The 18,587-nt window shown below is 44.6% G+C and overlaps 1 protein-coding gene across 1 annotated transcript in view; it reads right to left on the bottom strand.

The window, feature by feature from the left end:
• UQCC1 (ubiquinol-cytochrome c reductase complex assembly factor 1) overlaps positions 1-18,587 on the bottom strand; it is an 84,966-nt gene that overhangs the window by 63,478 nt on the left and 2,901 nt on the right. The window contains exons 4-5 of the mRNA XM_075011370.1: positions 16,685-16,792; positions 4,345-4,417 (exon numbers count right to left, since the gene is read on the bottom strand). Coding sequence (XP_074867471.1) covers positions 4,345-4,417; positions 16,685-16,792 — 181 coding nt within the window. The remainder of the gene's footprint in view (positions 1-4,344; positions 4,418-16,684; positions 16,793-18,587) is intronic.

Genomic DNA, 18,587 nt, shown 5'->3' with positions numbered 1-18,587 from the left:
CATTAACTTGTTTCATGTACTAAACATACATCAGAAGACCCTGTCTAGCTCTGCCTAGGGGGAGGGATAGTTCAGCAGTTTGAGCAGTAGCCTGCTAAATCCAGAGTTGTGAGCTCAGTCCTTGAGGGAGCCATCTGGGGGAAAACAGATTTAAAAAAAAAAATCTGTCAGGGATGGTGCTTAGTCTTGCCAAGAGGGCAGGTAACTGGACTCAATGAACCTCCCAAGGTCCCTTCCAGCTGTACATGTATTTACTTCCACAGGTTTGTGTTTTACTCCACAGAGAACTCAGAAAACATTTTTTTTCCTCACCTTTCAGACAGCAAACTCTTTGGGAAAGGAACTGTCATTTACTGTATATTTGGACAGCACCTAGACTGACAGGCTTCTGGGTGCTACCAAACTGTAACGGTTAAAACAACAATAAAAAAGGGACAGGATAGGGTTAGGGATGAACTGCGCAGCAGCGAGCCTTGTCAATTTTGAAGTGCCGCAGCCACCCGCATGCTAATGAGGTGCTGAATATGTATTTCAGCGCTTCATTAGTAAACTTCGAAATGGCCATTTGCATGCCAATTTTGAAGTTTTTGGCTAGTGTAGACGTAGCTTATGGGTGCGTCTACACTAGAAACTAACGTCAAAGTTAGGCACGACATTGAAATAGCCAGCAGAGAATCTACACGAATTTTTTTTTTTCCCCCAACTTCAAAGTCCTGGCTGTGTGGAGATGCTCTACTTCGAACTTGCTTACTTCGAAATTATTTTTGTAGTGTTGACACAGCCTATAAGGAAAACTGTTTATTGGGAAAAATGATGTGGATGAAGATGTGGCTTAGTGGCTCAACTGGATAGTAACAAATATTTGACTTTGCAATGCATCTTCCTTCAAGAGCCTCTCTCTGTTTTTTAGCATAAGTGTGACTTGACAAGTAAATTCCCAAGCTGTTTCCTGTGTTGGATGCTTCTAGGAAAAAAACAAGTTTAGCTTAGCTAATCCTTATGGCTTGCTTAATTAGTTAACTAGGCTTAGAATTGATCAGTTAAGTATACAATACAGAAAACTACAGTAAGAGAAATCTACAGTTGCCACTGAGGGTCATGTTCTTATTTTATATTACATAATACATGTCCCTTTATGCCACAGACCATAATGGTGATGCCCTAAGTCTATTCCCTATTTTACTTCAGCATAACTGAGTTTTTCCAAAGGAACTCCATTCTGTACTTGTTTTCTCAAAAAACAACAAGTGCCAGTCAGTTCAGTGGGGCTTACTCCAAAATGATGTGCACTATAAGCACAGTCAATCTTAGCTTTTTTCAGTAACTTAATTTAAATCAATATTTTTGGGTGATTTAAATCACCTTGACTTACATCAATCCACCTTGGTACTGGGTGTGATTACACATATCACACCTCACAACTCAAAGGGATCTCGAGAGGTCATTGAGTCCAGTCCCCTGCACACACAGCAGGACCTCTCACCATCTGGGACAGAATTTTTTTTTTAATCTAACTTGTCCAAACCCTTGAAAGACCACCTCTAGGACTGAGCTCACAACCCTGGGTTTATAAACCCAATGCTCTAATCCAGTGGTGTCCAAAAACAATTGAATGGATTGCCACATGTGCCACCCCCCAACCACCCCAGGAAATTGACAGTGACTCATCAGAGCCGCAATGCCCAACCCCAAGCTGCGCTGCCCCACGCCATGCTCTGATGCCTGAGCCGCGCTGTGCCCTGTGAGAGCCATCCCATGGCCCAAGCACGCTGCAGGAGGAGCTACCTCTGCCGCTGCCACCATATTTGTCCCACCAAGTGGTGGGGCATGTGTGTGGAGGGAGCTCCACATGTGCAACTCTAACATGACGCTTTGTCACATTGCGCTGTCCAGTTTGCCACATGTGGCAAACGGACACAGTATTGGACACCACAGTTCTAACCACTGAGCTATCCCTCCCCCACCCTAAGTATTTTTACAAGTATGTATTTTTTTTTTTAAAAAGGTCAGGAAGAAATAGCATTCTTCTCTGGTAAAGAATGGTTAACTTTCAAATTCATTTAAACTAGCCTTTCTTAAATTAGGCTGTGTGTGTTTTGTATACAGCAACAACTCTCTACAGAAGTTTTTGGTTGGGGTTGCTTTTGCGCACAGGGAAATTCATTTAAACATAACTTTAAAGCACTACTTTTAAAGTCTTTCTACACGATCACCAACACAAACTTGCATTTTTCATCTCATTTATTTGTTAAAGAAAATATTACCAAAATCTCTCTAATTGGGGCATGATGTTTCAGTTCTAAGTCTAAAATTGAGAAATTCTTTTGTTACAAGAAATTTCTTTTATTACAAGAAATTCTTTTATTCAGCCATGAAACACACTTACTCATAAAGCTGCTGTATTCATAGTGACTTAAAAAAAAATCAAAACTGACACAGGTCCCTAAAAGGGAATGGTTTTAGACAAATTTTCCAGATTCAGGAAAATGTATTCCCCTTTTGATATTCTGTGAGGTATCTGAAATAACGTATCTTCTAACTGGCTCAGCCAAGACATGTGGCTTGTCTGAGCTGACTATCACAGAACTGCTGATATTTAACCAGTGGCAGCCATTCCGGTCAGATGCTCTTCAGTTTCTATTTTAAAGCTCTTTCTCATTAGCCATTTTAATTTTCTCTCTGTGCCGTTTGAAAAGGGAGAGGTTTTTCCTTTATTTCTATTTAAAACCTCTTTCACTTTGTCCTGTCTGTTCTGCTTTAATTTTCATCTCTCATTTTGTCTTGTTTATTCCCATTATTTTCACTCTTCTCACCTTTTGTCCTATCTGTGTAACTTGCTCTCATTTTCCTCTTTGTTTTGTAATTTATTTTAAAAGGACTCCATGCTTTTTTTTTTTTCAATGCTAGTGGCCTATTTAAAAATATCCTATAATGACCCTAAATGTAACAAACCCTTTACACACACTATTTATACATTATATTATTGAGCTCCCCAGGTAAAAAATTTCAAATGTTGCCATGCCAAAAATGAACCCATTCAAAAATGAAACCAGAGCAGGCCATGGAAGGAGGCATGATTTTGCCAAAATTATATGGCAATGAAAGGTACTGAGGTCTGTGCTTACTAATATTAATTTTAGTTGTGCTCTGAATTTTTCCTTCTAAGTTTTACCCATCAGCACTGTGAGAAATCTGTAAGGAAATATTCTGCTGAACAGAGACAGAGACCCAGTTAAAAATGAAAGAAAAACCCGTGTCATGTGCACATATAAAATACCAAAACTAAAGAGAACTAAGCCAAGAGAATGTTTGTGCATAAAGGAATAGGCACTTTTAGAGATAATGGTGAATCTTAGTTCTTAGGAAATGTTTATGCAATCTCCATCAGAGTTACTGACAATTCAAGCAGTATGAAAAACTACCATGCAAATACCCCACCTCCCTCTCTGACAGCCAGCCTTTGCACAGTTATCTCCAGAAACTAGCTGTCTCATCCCCAAACAGTGGATTGGAATCATCCAAGTCCAAGCCACTCTCACACATCATGGGAAAAGAGTGTACTGATCCTAGTAAGACCTTTCACTCTATCCATGGGCTTGTTCCAGTCCTAGACTTACGTGCCAAGACAAAATAGGATGCAAAGCCTCTTTATGTTCCTATCAACCATACTCCTGAAGAGTGGAAAGGAGAGGATCATGTTTCCGGGTTCTAGATGGCCCTACCATTCATAAGAGCTCAGAGGATGGGGATTCATGTGTGTGCATTCAGGATCCAGATGGCTCCATCACAGGGCTAGAATGAGTAGAGTGATAGTCACCATGGTGTAGCCAACCAGCTATGCCACACATATGGAAAGCCTGGGTATTCTAGCCTTCCCTACCTTTGCCACAAGGGAGCAGCAGCATCAAGTTGCATATAGTCCTCATGGCTGGATCACTCCAAGTTCTGTCTGGCCACATCTTGGAATTCTAACCAACTCTCCCCCCAGTGCAGAAAGCATAAGGAGAATGAGATGACAACAGCAAATTCAGTTTATATAGTGTGCTTGAGACTTACAGGCAAGGGGAGGGGCAACTCTGCTATGGCAGAACTGTTAAGAAAGAAGAACAATACATCCAAGTTCTGGTCAGCCCTGCCCCCAACACACAGGGGAATGTGCTTGGCCTACAAATAGACCAACCCATCACAGACACTGGATGTTCTACCCAGCCCTGATGTCCTGTGGGGCACGCTTCAGGATTGTGGTATCATCTTCATCAACAACCATGGGCTCAGTGCCCATTGGTGTCTGATGCCTCTCTCACTAGTTCCTTCCATCTGGTATCCTACAGACCAATGACTTACTGTCAAAGAATTCCTCGTAGTCGGTTTTCTCCACACAGCAAGTGTACATGCGCAGAGCCGCTATCTTAATCTTCTAGAGAGGGGAAATAAAAAAAAAAAACTGTAGTACTCAAAGGGTCATCATAAAGTCTGGAACAGTTACACTAGAATGCATAGTGCTTTTCCATTATTAGATCTGTGTGTCCGTGTGCTAGACCAGACACTCATTTTAATGTGCTTAAAGACATCTGAAAGCATTTAAAAAAAAAAAAAGTACATATGGGCCAGTTTTGTCTTTCATGATTTCCTCCAATATCTCTTACTGTTGATTTATACCATTCTGAGAAATTTTGCACAAGTCAATTTTAAAATACTTTTAAAAAGCCAGTGATGCGCCAAGGACTCATCTAAATGTTTATTTTTTAGCTTCTCTCACAGAAAACAAGTAAGTTTAATGATAATTTCAGAAAACACCTTGGTAATGTGGACCAAGGCTTTGGAGTCTTGTTTATTGCTTTCCAGTGAAAGACTAGCCTGTTCATTACATTTTCAAAAAGGCTATATATTCAGAGGCAGAAATGGGAACTGCTCCCTTCCACTCACCTTGGGGAAGTGACTGGGAGAAGTAGTGAATTCACAGCAGTCTCCCTCCACCTGCCTTTGGGATGGCTAGGGAGCTGTGAACCCACTGCACTAGTAGGCCACAATCAAAATGGGCACTCTCTTCCTTTTAAGAGAGCACTTTAAAATACCAAAAGGTGGATTTAATAAGAACATAAGAATGGCCATACTGGGTCAGACCAAAGGTCCATCGAGCCCAGCATCCCATCTGCCGACGGTGGCCAATGCCAGGTGCCCCAGAGAAGGAGAACAGAAGACAATGATCAAGTGATTTATCTCCTGCCATCCATCTCCTGCCCTTGTTCTGAAGGCTAGGGCACCATACTTTATCCCTGGCTAATAGCCATTTATGGACCTAACCTGCAAAAATTTATCAAGCTCTTTTTTAAACCCTAATAGAGTCCTGGCCTTCACAGCCTCCTCGGGCAAGGAGTTCCACAGGTTGACTGTGCGCTGTGTGAAGAAAAATTTCCTTTTATTAGTTTTGAACCTACTACCCATCAATTTCATTTGGTGTCCCCTAGTTCTTGTATTATGGGAAAAGGTAAATAATTTTTCTATATTTACTTTCTCCACACCATTCATGATTTTATATACCTCTATCATATCGCCCCTCAATCGCCTCTTTTCCAAACTGAAAAGTCCCAGTCTCTCTAGCCTCTCCCCATATGGGACCCGTTCCAAGCCCCTAATCATCTTAGTCACCCTTTTCTGAACCTTTTCTAATGCCAATATATCTTTTTTGAGGTGAGGAGACCACATCTACACGCAGTACTCAAGATGTGGGCGTACCAGTTTTATATAGGGGAAGTATGATATCTTTTGTCTTATTATCGATCCCTTTTTTAATAATTCCTAACATCCTATTTGCCTTACTAACTGCCGCTGCACACTGTGTGGATGTCTTCAGAGAACTATCCACTATAACTCCAAGATCCCTTTCCTGATCTGTCGTAGCTAAATTTGACCCCATCATGTAGTACGTGTAATTTGGGTTATTTTTTCCAACATGCATTACCTTACACTTACCCACATTAAATTTCATTTGCCATTTTGCTGCCCAATCATTCAGTTTGCTGAGATCTTTTTGTAGTTCTTCACAATCCCTTTTGGTTTTGACTGTCCTGAACAACTTGGTGTCATCTGCAAACTTGGCCACCTCACTGCTTACCTCATTTTCTAGATCATTGATGAACAAGTTGAACAGGATCGGTCCCAGGACTGACCCCTGGGGAACACCACTAGTTACCCTCCTCCATTGTGAAAATTTACCATTTATTCCCACCCTTTGTTTTCTGTCTTTTAACCAATTCCCGATCCATGAAAGGATCTTTCCTCCTATCCCATGACCACCTAATTTACATAAAAGCCTTTGGTGTGGGACCGTGTCAAAGGCTTTCTGGAAATCTAGGTATATTATGTCCACTGGGTGCCCCTTGTCCGCATGTTTATTAACCCCTTCAAAGAATTCTAATAGATTAGTTAGACACGACTTCCCTGTGCAGAAACCATGCTGACTTTTGCCCAAAAATTCGTGCTCTTCTACGTGCCTTGCAATTTTATTCTTTACTAGTGTTTCTACTAATTTGCCTGGTACTGATGTTAAACTTATCGGTCTATAATTGCCAGGGTCTCCTCTAGAGCCTTTTTTAAATATTGGTGTTATATTGGCCATCTTCCAGTCATTTGGTACCAAAGTGGATTTAAAGGATAGGTTACAAACCACTGTTAATAACTCCGCAATTTCACATTTGAGTTCTTTCAGAACCCTTGGGTGAATACCGTCTGGTCCTGGAGACTTGTTACTATTCAGCTTATCAATTAACTCCAAAACCTCCTCTAATGTCACTTCAATCTGAGTGAGTTCCTCAGATTTGTCACCTAAAAAGGCTGGCTCAGATTTAGGAACCTCTGTAACATCCTCAGCCGTGAAGACTGAAGCAAAGAAATCATTTAATCGCTCCGCAATGGCACTGTCTTCCTTGATCGCTCCTTTTATATCTTTATCGTCCAAGGACCCCACTGCTTTTTTAGCGGGCTTCCTGCTTCTAATGTATTTAAAAAACAATTTACTATCGTTTTTTGAATTGTTGGCTAGCTGTTCCTCAAAATCTTTTTTGGCTTTTCTTACTACATTATGACACTTAATTTGGGAGTGTTTATGTTCCTTTCTATTTTCCTCACTAGGATTTGACTTCCACTTTTTAAAAGCTGCCCTTTTCTCTCTCACTGCCTTTTTAACATGGCTGTTTAGCCATGGTGGTTCTTTGTTAGGTCTCTTACTGTGTTTTTTTATTTGGGGTATACATTTAAGTTGGGCCTCTAGTATGGTGTCTTTAAACAGTTTCCATGCAGCTTCCAGGGATTTTAGTTTAATTACTCTACCTTTTAGTTTCTGTTTAACTAGCTTCCTCATTTTAGTGTAATTCCCCTTTTTGAAATTAAATGCCAGAGTGTTTGACCGCTGCGGTGTTCTTCCCAACACAGGAATATTAAAAGTTATTATATTGTGGTCACTATTTCCAAGCGGTCCAGTAACAGTTACCTCTTGGACCAGATCCTGCGTTCCAGTCAAGACTAGATCGAGAATTGACTCTCCCCTTGTGGGTTCCTGTACTAGCTGCTCCAAGAAGCAGTCATTTAAGGCATCAAGAAATTTAATCTCTGAATCCCGTCCTGAGGTGACATGCACCCAATCAATATGGGGATAATTGAAATCTCCAATTATTACTGTGTTTTTTATTTTGATAGCCTCTCTAATCTCCCTTAACATTTCAGCATCACTATCACTGTCCTGGTTAGGTGGTCGGTAATATATTCCTAATGCCATATTCATATTAGAGGAATGAATTGTTATCCATAATGATTCTATGGAACATTTTGATTCCTTTAGGATTTTTACTTCATTTGATTCTATATTATCCTTCACATATAGTACCACTCCGCCACCCGCACGACCTGTTCTGTCTTTCCGATATAATTTATATCCCGGTATGATAGTGTCCCACTGATTGTCCTCATTCCACCATGTTTCTGAGATGCCTATTATGTCAACTTCCTCCTTTGATATGAGGTACTCCAGTTCACCCATCTTATTCGACAGACTCCTAGCATTAGTGTAAAAGCACGTTAAAAAACTACCACTATTTATATGTCCGCCTTTCACAGACGCGTTGGATTTTTTTATATGCGATTGTTTCACATCTCATCTTGCCCATATATTCTTTCCCACGTTCCCTATCTGACTAACTTCTAGGGAATCCCTATCTATGGAGCCTCGTGTAAGAGAAGTCTCCGTCCGATCCAGGTGCTCCCCCGCACCAATCGGCTTTCCCCCACCTCTTAGTTTAAAAACTGCTCTACGACCTTTTTAATGTTTAATGCCAGCAGTCTGGATCCACCTTGATTTAGGTGGAGCCCATCATTCCTGTATAGGCTCCCCCTACCCCAAAAGCGTCCCCAGTTCCTAATAAATCTAAACCCCTCTTCCCTACACCATCGTCTCATCCACGCATTGAGACTCTGAAGTTCTGCCTATCTGGCCCTGCGCGTGGAACTGGAAGCATTTCAGAGAATGCCACCATAGATGTTCTGGATTTCAGTCTCTTTCCTAGTAACCTAAATTTGGTCTCCAGAACATCTCTTCTACCCTTCCCTATGTCATTGGTACCAACATGTACCACGACGACCGGCTCCTCCCCAGCACTGCACATAAGTCTGTCTAAATGCCTCGAGAGATCCGCAACCTTCGCACCAGGCAGGCAAGTCACCATACGGTTCTCTCGGTCATCACAAATCCAACTATCTATATTTCTAATGATCGAATCCCCCACTACTAAAACCTGCTTCTTCCTAACAGCTGGCGCTCCCTCCCCCGGAGAAGTATCCTCGGCATGAGAGGATACAACAGCACCCTCTGGAAGGAGGGTCCCAACTATAGGATGGTTTCCCTCTGCTCCCATTGACTGCTCTCCTTCCCTGAGCCTTTCACCCTCCGTAACAGCATCAGGACTGTCAGACTGGAGGTGGGACAGCCCTACTATGTCCCGGAAAGTCTCATCAACAAACACCTCTGCCTTCCTTAGCTCCTCCATTTCAGCCACCCTGGCCTCCAAAGCACGCACTCGGTCTCTGAGGGCCAGGAGCTCCTTGCATCGAGCGCACACATACGCCCCCCCCCACAGGGTAGGTAGTCATACATACTGCACTCGACACAATAAACAGGATAGCCCCCACTCTGCTGCTGGGCTTCTGCCTCCATTTCCTACTCTAATTATATATGAGTTTAAATCTGTTTTGACTACAAGGAAACCAGGGAAATAATTTCCAAAGGAAAACAGCTTACATCCTTGTAATGTTTCCCCGTCCTTTGGTATTTGTAATGATCTCAGGCAAGACTATTTGTATCTCTCCTCCTCATCACCCCCTTCAGTTCCATGTATCTGATTTATCAGTTTTGGGTGTGGGGTTTTTTTTGGAGAGGGACATCTGTGCTATATAACTGTCAGTCTTGCTGGACAAACTGGAGAAATGGTCTGAGGTAAATAGGATGAAGTTTAGTAAGGACAAATACAAAGTACTCCACTTAGGAAGAAACAATTGGCTTCATACATATAAAATGGGAAGCAACTGTCTAGGAAGGAGCACTGCAGAAAGGAATTTTGGGTCATAGTGAACCACAAGCTAAATATGAGGCAACAGTGTGATGCTATTGCAAAAAAAAAAATGTAATTTTGGGATTCATTAACAGAAGGGTTGAGAGCAAGACAGGGGAAGTCATTCTTCTGCTCTACTCAGAAATCACTAGGCCTCAGTTGGGAGTATTGTATCCAGTTCTGGACAACGCATTTCAAGAACAATGTGGCAAAATTTGAAAAGGTGCAGAGAAGAGCAAACGAGAATGATTAAAGGTCTAGAGAACATGAGATATGAGGAAAGACTGAAAGAACTGGGCTTGTTTAGCTTAGAAAAGATGACTTAGGCTACCTCTACACTATGAGAGAAATTCGATATTTACTAAATTCCAATTTTTAACTTCATTCTTATGAATTCGAATGTGTCTATAAACTTGGAAATCTGAGCCACTGTTTCTCCATGTTGAGTTTCTGTGTCCCCATTGCCTTATCCAAGTCTGACTGCCTGAGCAGAGCAGTCCATTACAGGTATCTATCCCACAGTGCCTTAGCCCTGGTTGCTTATGGGTGTTTCATGTCAGAATCCCAGAATGCAAAGCACTGCCCAGAATTCAGAGCATCCAGTAACTGCACGACAATGAACTGGAGATCATGCCATTTTTCTGGCATTTTCTCCAGCACAGTGCTAGCGCAAGCCTGGCTCCCCAGTTGTTGCAGTCATTGCACACACCATTGTGGCAACTTCCCAGACTGCTGTGCAATTCTGCTTCCTATTACAAAGTGCAGTGATGGTTCAGTATGATGATGATGATTATGATGATGGTTTTGAAGAAGAAATCTTTCAACTGTGGTCCAAAAACTCTCAAACTCTGGCTCCCCTGAATGCATTGGTGATAGTAGAGTGGCAGTTTTGGACTCATGAGACCAGCCCACACTGGTGGTACCACATCATTTTGGAGTCCTGGGATGACCAGCTGTGGCTGCAGAACTTTTGCACGTGCAAGTCCACTTTTATGAAACTTTGTGATGTCCCGAACCCCACACTGAGAAGCAACACCACGCAGATGAGGCCGGCTTTATTGGTTCAAAAGTGAGTTGCAATCCCTCTGTGGAAATTTGCAACACCTGATAGTTACTGGTCAGCGGCTAATCAGTGGAGTCCATGGTGACGCAGGTAGCCCATGCAATCTGTTGGCGTCTCCTCAGAAAGAGTGTGACCCTGGAAGATGCCATACTGGATGGCTTTGCTTCCACGTGGTTCCCTAACTGCGGTGGGGCAGTAGATGTCACACACATCCCCATTATGGCCCCAGACCACCTGGCCACTGAGTATATAAACCGAAAAGGATACTTCTCCATGGTTTTGCAGGAGTTGGTAGATCACAAATGTTGTTTCACAGACATCAACATGGGATGGTCAGGAAGGTTTCATGACATGTGCATCTTCAGAAATTCTGGACTGTACAGAAAGCTCCTGGATGGGACTTTTTTCCCAAACCGGAAAATAAAAATTGGCACTGTGGAGATGCCTAGCATAATATCAGGTGACCCTACTCACTCTCTGCTCCCTTGCCTTATGAAACCCTACACAGGAGCCCTGGACTGCAGCAAAGAAAACCTCAATCAGAGACTCACCAGGTAAAAGGGTGGTGGAATGTTCTTTTGGCTTTTTAAAAGTGAGGTTCATAAAAATCACAGAATCACAGGGCTGGAAGGGACCTCAAGAGGTCATCTAGTCCAGTCCCTGCGTCAAGCAGGATCAACCCCCACTAAGTCATCCCAGCCAGGACCTTGTCAAGCCGGGACTTAAAAAACCTCGAGGGATAGAGAATCCACCACCTCTCTAGGCAACACATTCCAATGCTTCACCATCCTCCTAGTGAAGGAGTTTTTCCTCATATCCAACCTACACTTCACCCTCTAACTTCAGACCATTGCTCCTTGTTCTGCCATCCGACACCGCTGAGAACGGTTTCTCACCATCCTTTATAGAGCTCCTCTTCAGGAAGTTGAAGGCTGCTATCAAATCACCCCTAAGTCTTCTCTTCTGCAAACTAAGTGAGCCCAAATCCCTCAGCCTCTCCTCATAGGTCATGTGCTCCAGCCCCTTAATCATTTTTGTTGCCCTCTGCTGAACCTGCTCTAGCACTTCCACATCCTTTTTATACTGGGGGAGGTCCAAAACTGGACATACTACACTCATGTATTGTTAAGTGAGTACTTCATTTACCAGTACTTGCTAAAATGAGGGACACATATACCTGCCTTAGCTCACTTCACTAGTGAACTCCCCGCTGCTAATACGAGCATAAAACCTTCCCCACAGCTCCAACCCCCAAAGTCTGACCCCACCCTCACCAGCCCCGCAGCCCCAACCTGCTGCAGCCAGACCACCACCCCCCGCCTGCCCTGCAGCCTGACCCCTCCCCTGCCGGCCCCATGGCCCCATATAGCGGCAGCCTGAAAGCTCTGTGGACCCACAGCCTGACCCCACCCCCCAACCCCAAATCACGGCAGCCAGACACCCTTGCCAGCCTGACAGGCAGACCCCTCTGCCACCTGTACCCGTGCAGCCCTGCATCCCGACCCCCCCCACACCAGCGCCGCACCCCCAAACCGCGGCAGTCAGACTCTTTTACCAGCCCCGCAGCCAGATGCCCCTGCCACCTGTACCCCCCCCACGACCCATCGGCCAGACCCCGCCCGCCACCTGTACCCTCTGTGGCCCTGCGGCCTGACCTCCACAGCCAGCCCCACGGCCCCAAACCACGGCAGCCAGACTCCTTTACCAGCCCCACAGCCAGACCCCCCTGCCACCCGTACCCCCCACCATGGCCCATCAACCAGACCTCCCTGCTGCCTGTAACCACCCCCAAGCCAGACTCGCCCAAACTGCGCTGTGGCAGCCTGAGCCGCGCCCCCCAATGGACCCAACCCATCACCAGATTTTAACCTTCCCTCCTGCTCACGGTCCCAAACTACCCCCAGACTTTAACTCTCCCCAACCCAAGGTTCACTTACATTTTAAAAGCAGTGCCACCTGCTGCCACTCCTTTCCAGAGGTAGGAGCCCTAGGAACCAATCAGAGCCTTTTACATGTATTTTAATAGGAATTTAGTGTCCCTCTTATGAGTTTTCATCTATGAGCAGAAAGTTGGGAACCAATTGTGCTCATACAGTGAGGGATGAGTGTATTCCAGATGTGGCCTCACCAGTGCCAAACAAAGGGGAACAACCACTTCTCTAGATCTGCTCGAAATGCTCCTCCTAATGCACCCCAATGTGCCATTAGCCTTCTTGTTAATCATATCCAGCCTTTCATCCACCATAACCCCTACGTCACTTTCTGCTGCAGTGCTGCTTAGTCAGTCGGTCCCCACCCTACAACAATGTTTGGGATTCTTCCATCCTAAGTGCAGGACTCTACATTTCTCCTTGTTGAACCACATCAAATTTCTTTTGGCTCAATCCTCCAATTTATCCAGGTCACTCTGGATTCTCTCTCTACCCTCCAACTTAACTACCTCTCCCCTTAGCTTTGTGTCGTCCACAAACTTGCTCATGGTGCAATCCAGTCCTTCATCCAGGTCATTAATAACGATGTTGAACACCACCGGCCCCAGAACTGAGCCTTGCGGCGCTCCACTTGAAACTGATCGCCATCGACCACTAGCCATTGGGCCCAACTGTCAAGCCAGCTTTCTATCCATCTTATAGTCCATGGATCCAAGCCACACTTCCTTGACTCATGGGCAAGAATGTTGTGGAAGACTGTATCAAAAGCTTTGCTGAAGTCAAGGTATATCACATCCACTGATTTCCCCATGTCCGCAGAGCCAGTTACCTCACCATAGAAGCTAATCAGATTGGTCAGGCAGGACTTGCCCTTGATGAATCCATGTTGGCTGCTTTTGATCACTTTCCCCTCTTCCATGTGCTCCAAAATGGATTCCTCGAGGATCCCCTCCATTATTTTCCCAGGGACTGAGGTAAGATTGACAAGTCTATAGTTCCCTGGATTGTCCTTCTCTCCATTTTTTTTTAAAAGGTAGGCACTACAATTGCCTTTTTCCAGTTATCTGGGATCTCTCCCTCTCTCCAAGAGTCTTCAAAGATAATGGCCAAAGGCTCGAAAATGACATCTGCCAGTTACCTCAGAACTCTTGGGTGTATTAAATCCAGACCCACAGATTTGTGTACATCTAGGTTTTTCTAGAAAGCTCATGACTCACTCCTTCCCCACAGATGGCTGCCCTTCACCTTTCCATACCGCACTGTCTAGCACCGTAGTGTGGGAGCCGTCTTTGTCCGTGAACATAGAGGCAAAAAAAGCATTGAGTACTTCAGCTTTTCTTACATCATCTGTCACTAGGTTACCTCTCTGACCCAGTAATGGCCCCACACCTTCTCTGATAATCCGCTTATTATTAACATGCCTGTAGAAACCCTCCTTACCCTTCACATCCCTTGTCAGCTGCAGCTCCAGTTGTGCTTTCACTTTCCTGATTACTCCCCAGCATTCTCCAGCCATATGTTTATACTCCTTCTTAGTCAACTGTCCATGTTTCCATTTCTTGTACACATCCTTTTTGAGTTTAAGATGACTAAGGATTTCCCTGTTAAGCCAAGCTGGTTGCCTAGCATGTTTGCATTACTTACTATGCAGAGGGATGGTTTGTTCCCGTGCCTTCAGTAAGACTTCTTTAAAATACTGCCAGTTCTTCTAAACCCTTTTCCCTTCCTCTTTGTTTGCCAAGGGATCCTGCTCATTAGTTCTCTCAGGGACTCGAAGTCTGCTCTTTTGAAATCAAGTATCTGTATATTACTGCTCACCCTTCCTCCGTTTGTCAGGATCCTGAAATCTGCCACCTCATGTTCACTGCAGTCTAGGCTGACACCCACTTCTATTTCTCCTACTAGTTCTTCTCTGTTTGTGAGCATCGGTCAAGGCTCAGATGCTTACTGACCTGTTTGGACCCTTCTGAAACTTATGTCTGCACCGTGATTACAGCGAGCACTATTTTGCACAACATTTGTCAATCCATCTGGAAGAATTTCCTGTCCATCTAGAATTCCAAGCCTGAGGCCATCAGCAGGACCTACTCGCAGCTGCCTACATGTCCGTTCACCAATACCATGCAGAGATAGCAGGAATAAGGTATGCTTTAAAACACAGCTTCACAAATCAGCTGTCACACACAATAGTGATGTATTTCTCTGTTGTACTCCCAACCAAGCCCCACTCCCCAAACTGATTTGTGCTCCCCACCAACTGTGAACCAATAAATCAGACCTTGTCTTACTGAATGAATGCTTTTACTTGGTGGAAGGGGGCTAGCAGGAACTAGAATGGATGTCAAGGGAGGGTTATTCTCCTAAAAAAGGGCAACTGTGCTTTCAGCCATGTATCCCTGCCAGCCGGTACTATATGACACCAGTCCTCTGTGGACCTTGGCTTAGCAGTGGAGACCTGTGCTTTCAGCACTCCACCCGCCACCTCCTCACCCAGCTCTGTCCGCTGTACGTTCTTTTGCAGACCTTGTCTTAGTGGTGGGAACCTGTGCTTTCTGACCTCAACTCAACACCACCCCCACCTGGCTCTGCACAATGATTTATGTACCCTACCACCACCAACCACCCCCCCACACCCAGTTCTGTGCAATGATTTGTGCACCCTGCCACTCATGCACGCAAAAAAATCACTCAGCTCAAAAGAGTAAGTTTATTTTGGGGGTAGGAGAGGTTAAAGCGGCAGGGAAAAGAAGCCTGGTCGGGGCTCATGGAATAGCCTTTTGCAATGGCCATTGAGGCTAGAGAGGCAGACTGTATTTACCCTCCCCTCCCAGCATCCAGGGACCTTGACACCAGTTGACAGGGAGGGGCGCAACCTCTGTTTAGGGGACTCCAGGCAGCAGGCAGCAGAGCCTGCAGTGCTGCATTGGGAGTCCCTTTGCATCTGCAGCATGGAGCACAGGACCTCCCCTTGGTCACTCACTGCCATTACGAGCTTTGCTGCTGCTCTTGCTGGAACTCCAGCTGAACTATCATTTCCAGGGACTTGTGGCTGGGGGCATCATCGTCACCACCCAGGAACTGGTCTAGCTCCAAGCAGTAGGGGCCCCTGACCTCCACCTTTCATCCCAGGCCCACATGTAGCCCTGGCAGAGCTCTTTCACTTTTGCCTGCACCTGCTCAAGGGTGCAGGTGGGGGTGCCTGCACTCCACCAAGGCTCTGGCAAGGCAGGCGTAGTGGCGCTTGGCCTTGGGGTCAAAGAGGATGGCCTCCTTGCCCCAGAGGGCCAGCAGGTGCCAGATCTCTGGCCAGACCAAGAAGGGTCCTGCTTCTTGGACCACCAGGGTGGGTCCTGGGAGCCCCCCCCCGGCATCCCGCAATGGGCGGGACCAGGAGGGGGTAAGGGGGTGTTTATGAGGCTGTCTGTGCCTTTAAAAGTGGCCAGTAGCAAGAATCAAAGAGCCTTGCTTGTGGTGGAAAGGGCACCTCCCAGATCCAGCTAGCTCGCATCATGGAGGACCCCTATTCGACAAAAGGGCCCTGGAGCATCTACATGGCATTTCTGTCGACAAAACATTGTTGAGAAAGGTGTTGTACCTGAGCACAGAGAGGTATAATACTGCCGGCAGATGTGCTGAGTTTTGTTGACAGACTGTCGACGAAGTACTTTTTGTATGTAGACACTGCAGGTTTTTCCAACAAAAACCCAATTTTGCCAGAAAAACTCTCTTGTACAGACATAGCCTCTGTGTTCACAAGCTCCAAAAGGAAATTCCTACAGCTTCAATTGCTACAAGGTAATTGTGATGTGGGAACTTTGATGGATGAATAAAGTGTGGAAATGAGTTCCTGAGAATTCAAGTAGCTTTCAGATTCATCTACACATCAAAACAACAAAACTCTTACTTATGTCAGTAGGTGCCCTGTGCGTACATCAAGGCAGGTTAAAGCACTGGGCTATTACTCTCCATCCTGTGTGAGGAGAATTCATATGAGAAATGTGAATGGGATTGTGCCCATGTCACAAGGAACCGTGCTCTTAAAACAGATTAACTACAGGAAAATACTAGGACTACCAAAATAACTGCTTTACCCATTTGTTATATTTCAGTGGTCCTGTGAATCCCATTGCTTCTATTATCTTTGTGAAGGCACTCACTTTCTCTTCGGATGGCTGCAGGGAATCTTTTGCAGCAAGAAGCTGTAATGGAAAACAAAGTAAATATCAAACACAGAAACGCTTTCTTATACCAGCGATTCAACCGGATCATTTTAAACAAATCAAAAATAAATCAACAATTTTAACTTCTGTTGTAAATTGTATTTATTACTCATGCAGTGTGTTACAAATCAGGCATGCTAGCACTTCTGAGAATGCCCTACACCCATAGACAGATTGTTTTTGATCATTTTATTTTGAGTGATAAGAATCTGCGCACATGCCTCTAACCTTCCTGTTGGGAGATAAACTAATAAACTAAAGTAGAAAGTACATTAAAGGTTGTCCAGACATAGGAACACACAAGAACTAAACTTAATTGCTCAAGTTACAAAATGACAGAATTAAAGTTCTTGCAACCTGAATTTGGCTGCCTTATACATACACACGTTCTTATATTTCATGGCAAAAAAGGCTAGACGAGACTATCATTGTTACACAAATAACAGAATTTTATCCAATAATTTCTGCATCAATCCCACAAATTGCAGTGGTGTAGGGGTGTGGGCCTTGAGCTTCATGTGCCCTATCTCAGCAAGCCAGGGCCAATCCACCCCATGAGCTCTCCCTGGCAGGGGGAGGAAGGAAGTGAGGAAGACGGAACAACTTTGTGCGCTCTAGGGAAGCACTCTTCTGGCACTCCCCTTCTCCCATCATTGCTCCCTTTTGCCAAATCATGGTCACCAGGAGAGGCAGAGGGCAGTGCCAGCAGCTGTCTTCCCTGCAGTGCACAGAACCAAGCAGCGCAACATATGTTCTACTCCCACCAAGCTGAGCTCCCATCCACTGCCCACTCCCTTCCATACACCTCACTCCCACCCTGCTCATGCATCCGTTCTTCCAAAACCTTGTAGTTAGGTAATTGTTCTGAATACTCAGAAGAATCCATGATTTCATCGATGTAGACAGTCTTGTCAGCAAAGCAGACCACAACTGTTCCACACCATCCTGTTTTGCTTGACTCCCATCGGTGTCCTTCCACGAGTCCTTCATAAATGATCCACCCAACGTGCTAGAGGCCTTCCTCTTGTTATTTTCATATCTCATGGATATCAACAGAGTATACGCACTGCCCATCTCTTGTCGCCCAATCTCCCAACATGACCAGCCCATTTCCTTTACCAGTCATACATACATTTGCATATCGTGAACACTGCCTCTTGCACGCAACTCATCAATAGTAATATACTTAACCTACTTATACACATTGTCTCTTTCCATTGCTCTTTGGTTGGGTTGCAGCTTTGATTCTTCTGCAAGCATTATATTCCACATTTCAAAGCCATACACACTTATCAGAAGGATACTGATGCTATAGAGTTCATCTTTTTTGGCAGCAGAAAGTTTAAGATCAAAGATGTTGCGCAGATTCCCAAATGCTATCCAACCTAATCTCCATCTCCTGCTCAACTCCTGGCCCAACTTGCTGTCCATCTACAACACTTGTCCAAGATATACATATTGATCCATCAGCTGGACGAACTGTCCACCAACTGTGTAATGTATTCCAAACAATATGCATTTTTCATCCACTTTGTTTTTCCAGTGTGGATGGTCAGGCCAACCTGCTTTCTCCAATTTTTCTTTACAGCTAATCTAACATTTCCCTTGCTGCCAATTAAGCCCCTTACTTCTCACCTTACGTTCAGTGGACATGGAGAATAGTTGATCATCGTCCTTTTAACAACAGACCTTAGTGGTATTTGAGGACTGTTCCAGGGTGTCTCATTCTTCTTTTCTCAAAACTAAACATTCCCAGTTTTTTAATCTTTCCTCA

The sequence above is a fragment of the Carettochelys insculpta genome, chromosome 17 (genome assembly GCF_033958435.1).
Source record: "Carettochelys insculpta isolate YL-2023 chromosome 17, ASM3395843v1, whole genome shotgun sequence".
Classification (NCBI taxonomy): Eukaryota; Metazoa; Chordata; order Testudines; family Carettochelyidae; genus Carettochelys; species Carettochelys insculpta.
The sequence above is the reverse complement of the archived record's forward strand: the minus strand, read 5'-3'. Positions and strand labels throughout refer to the sequence as shown.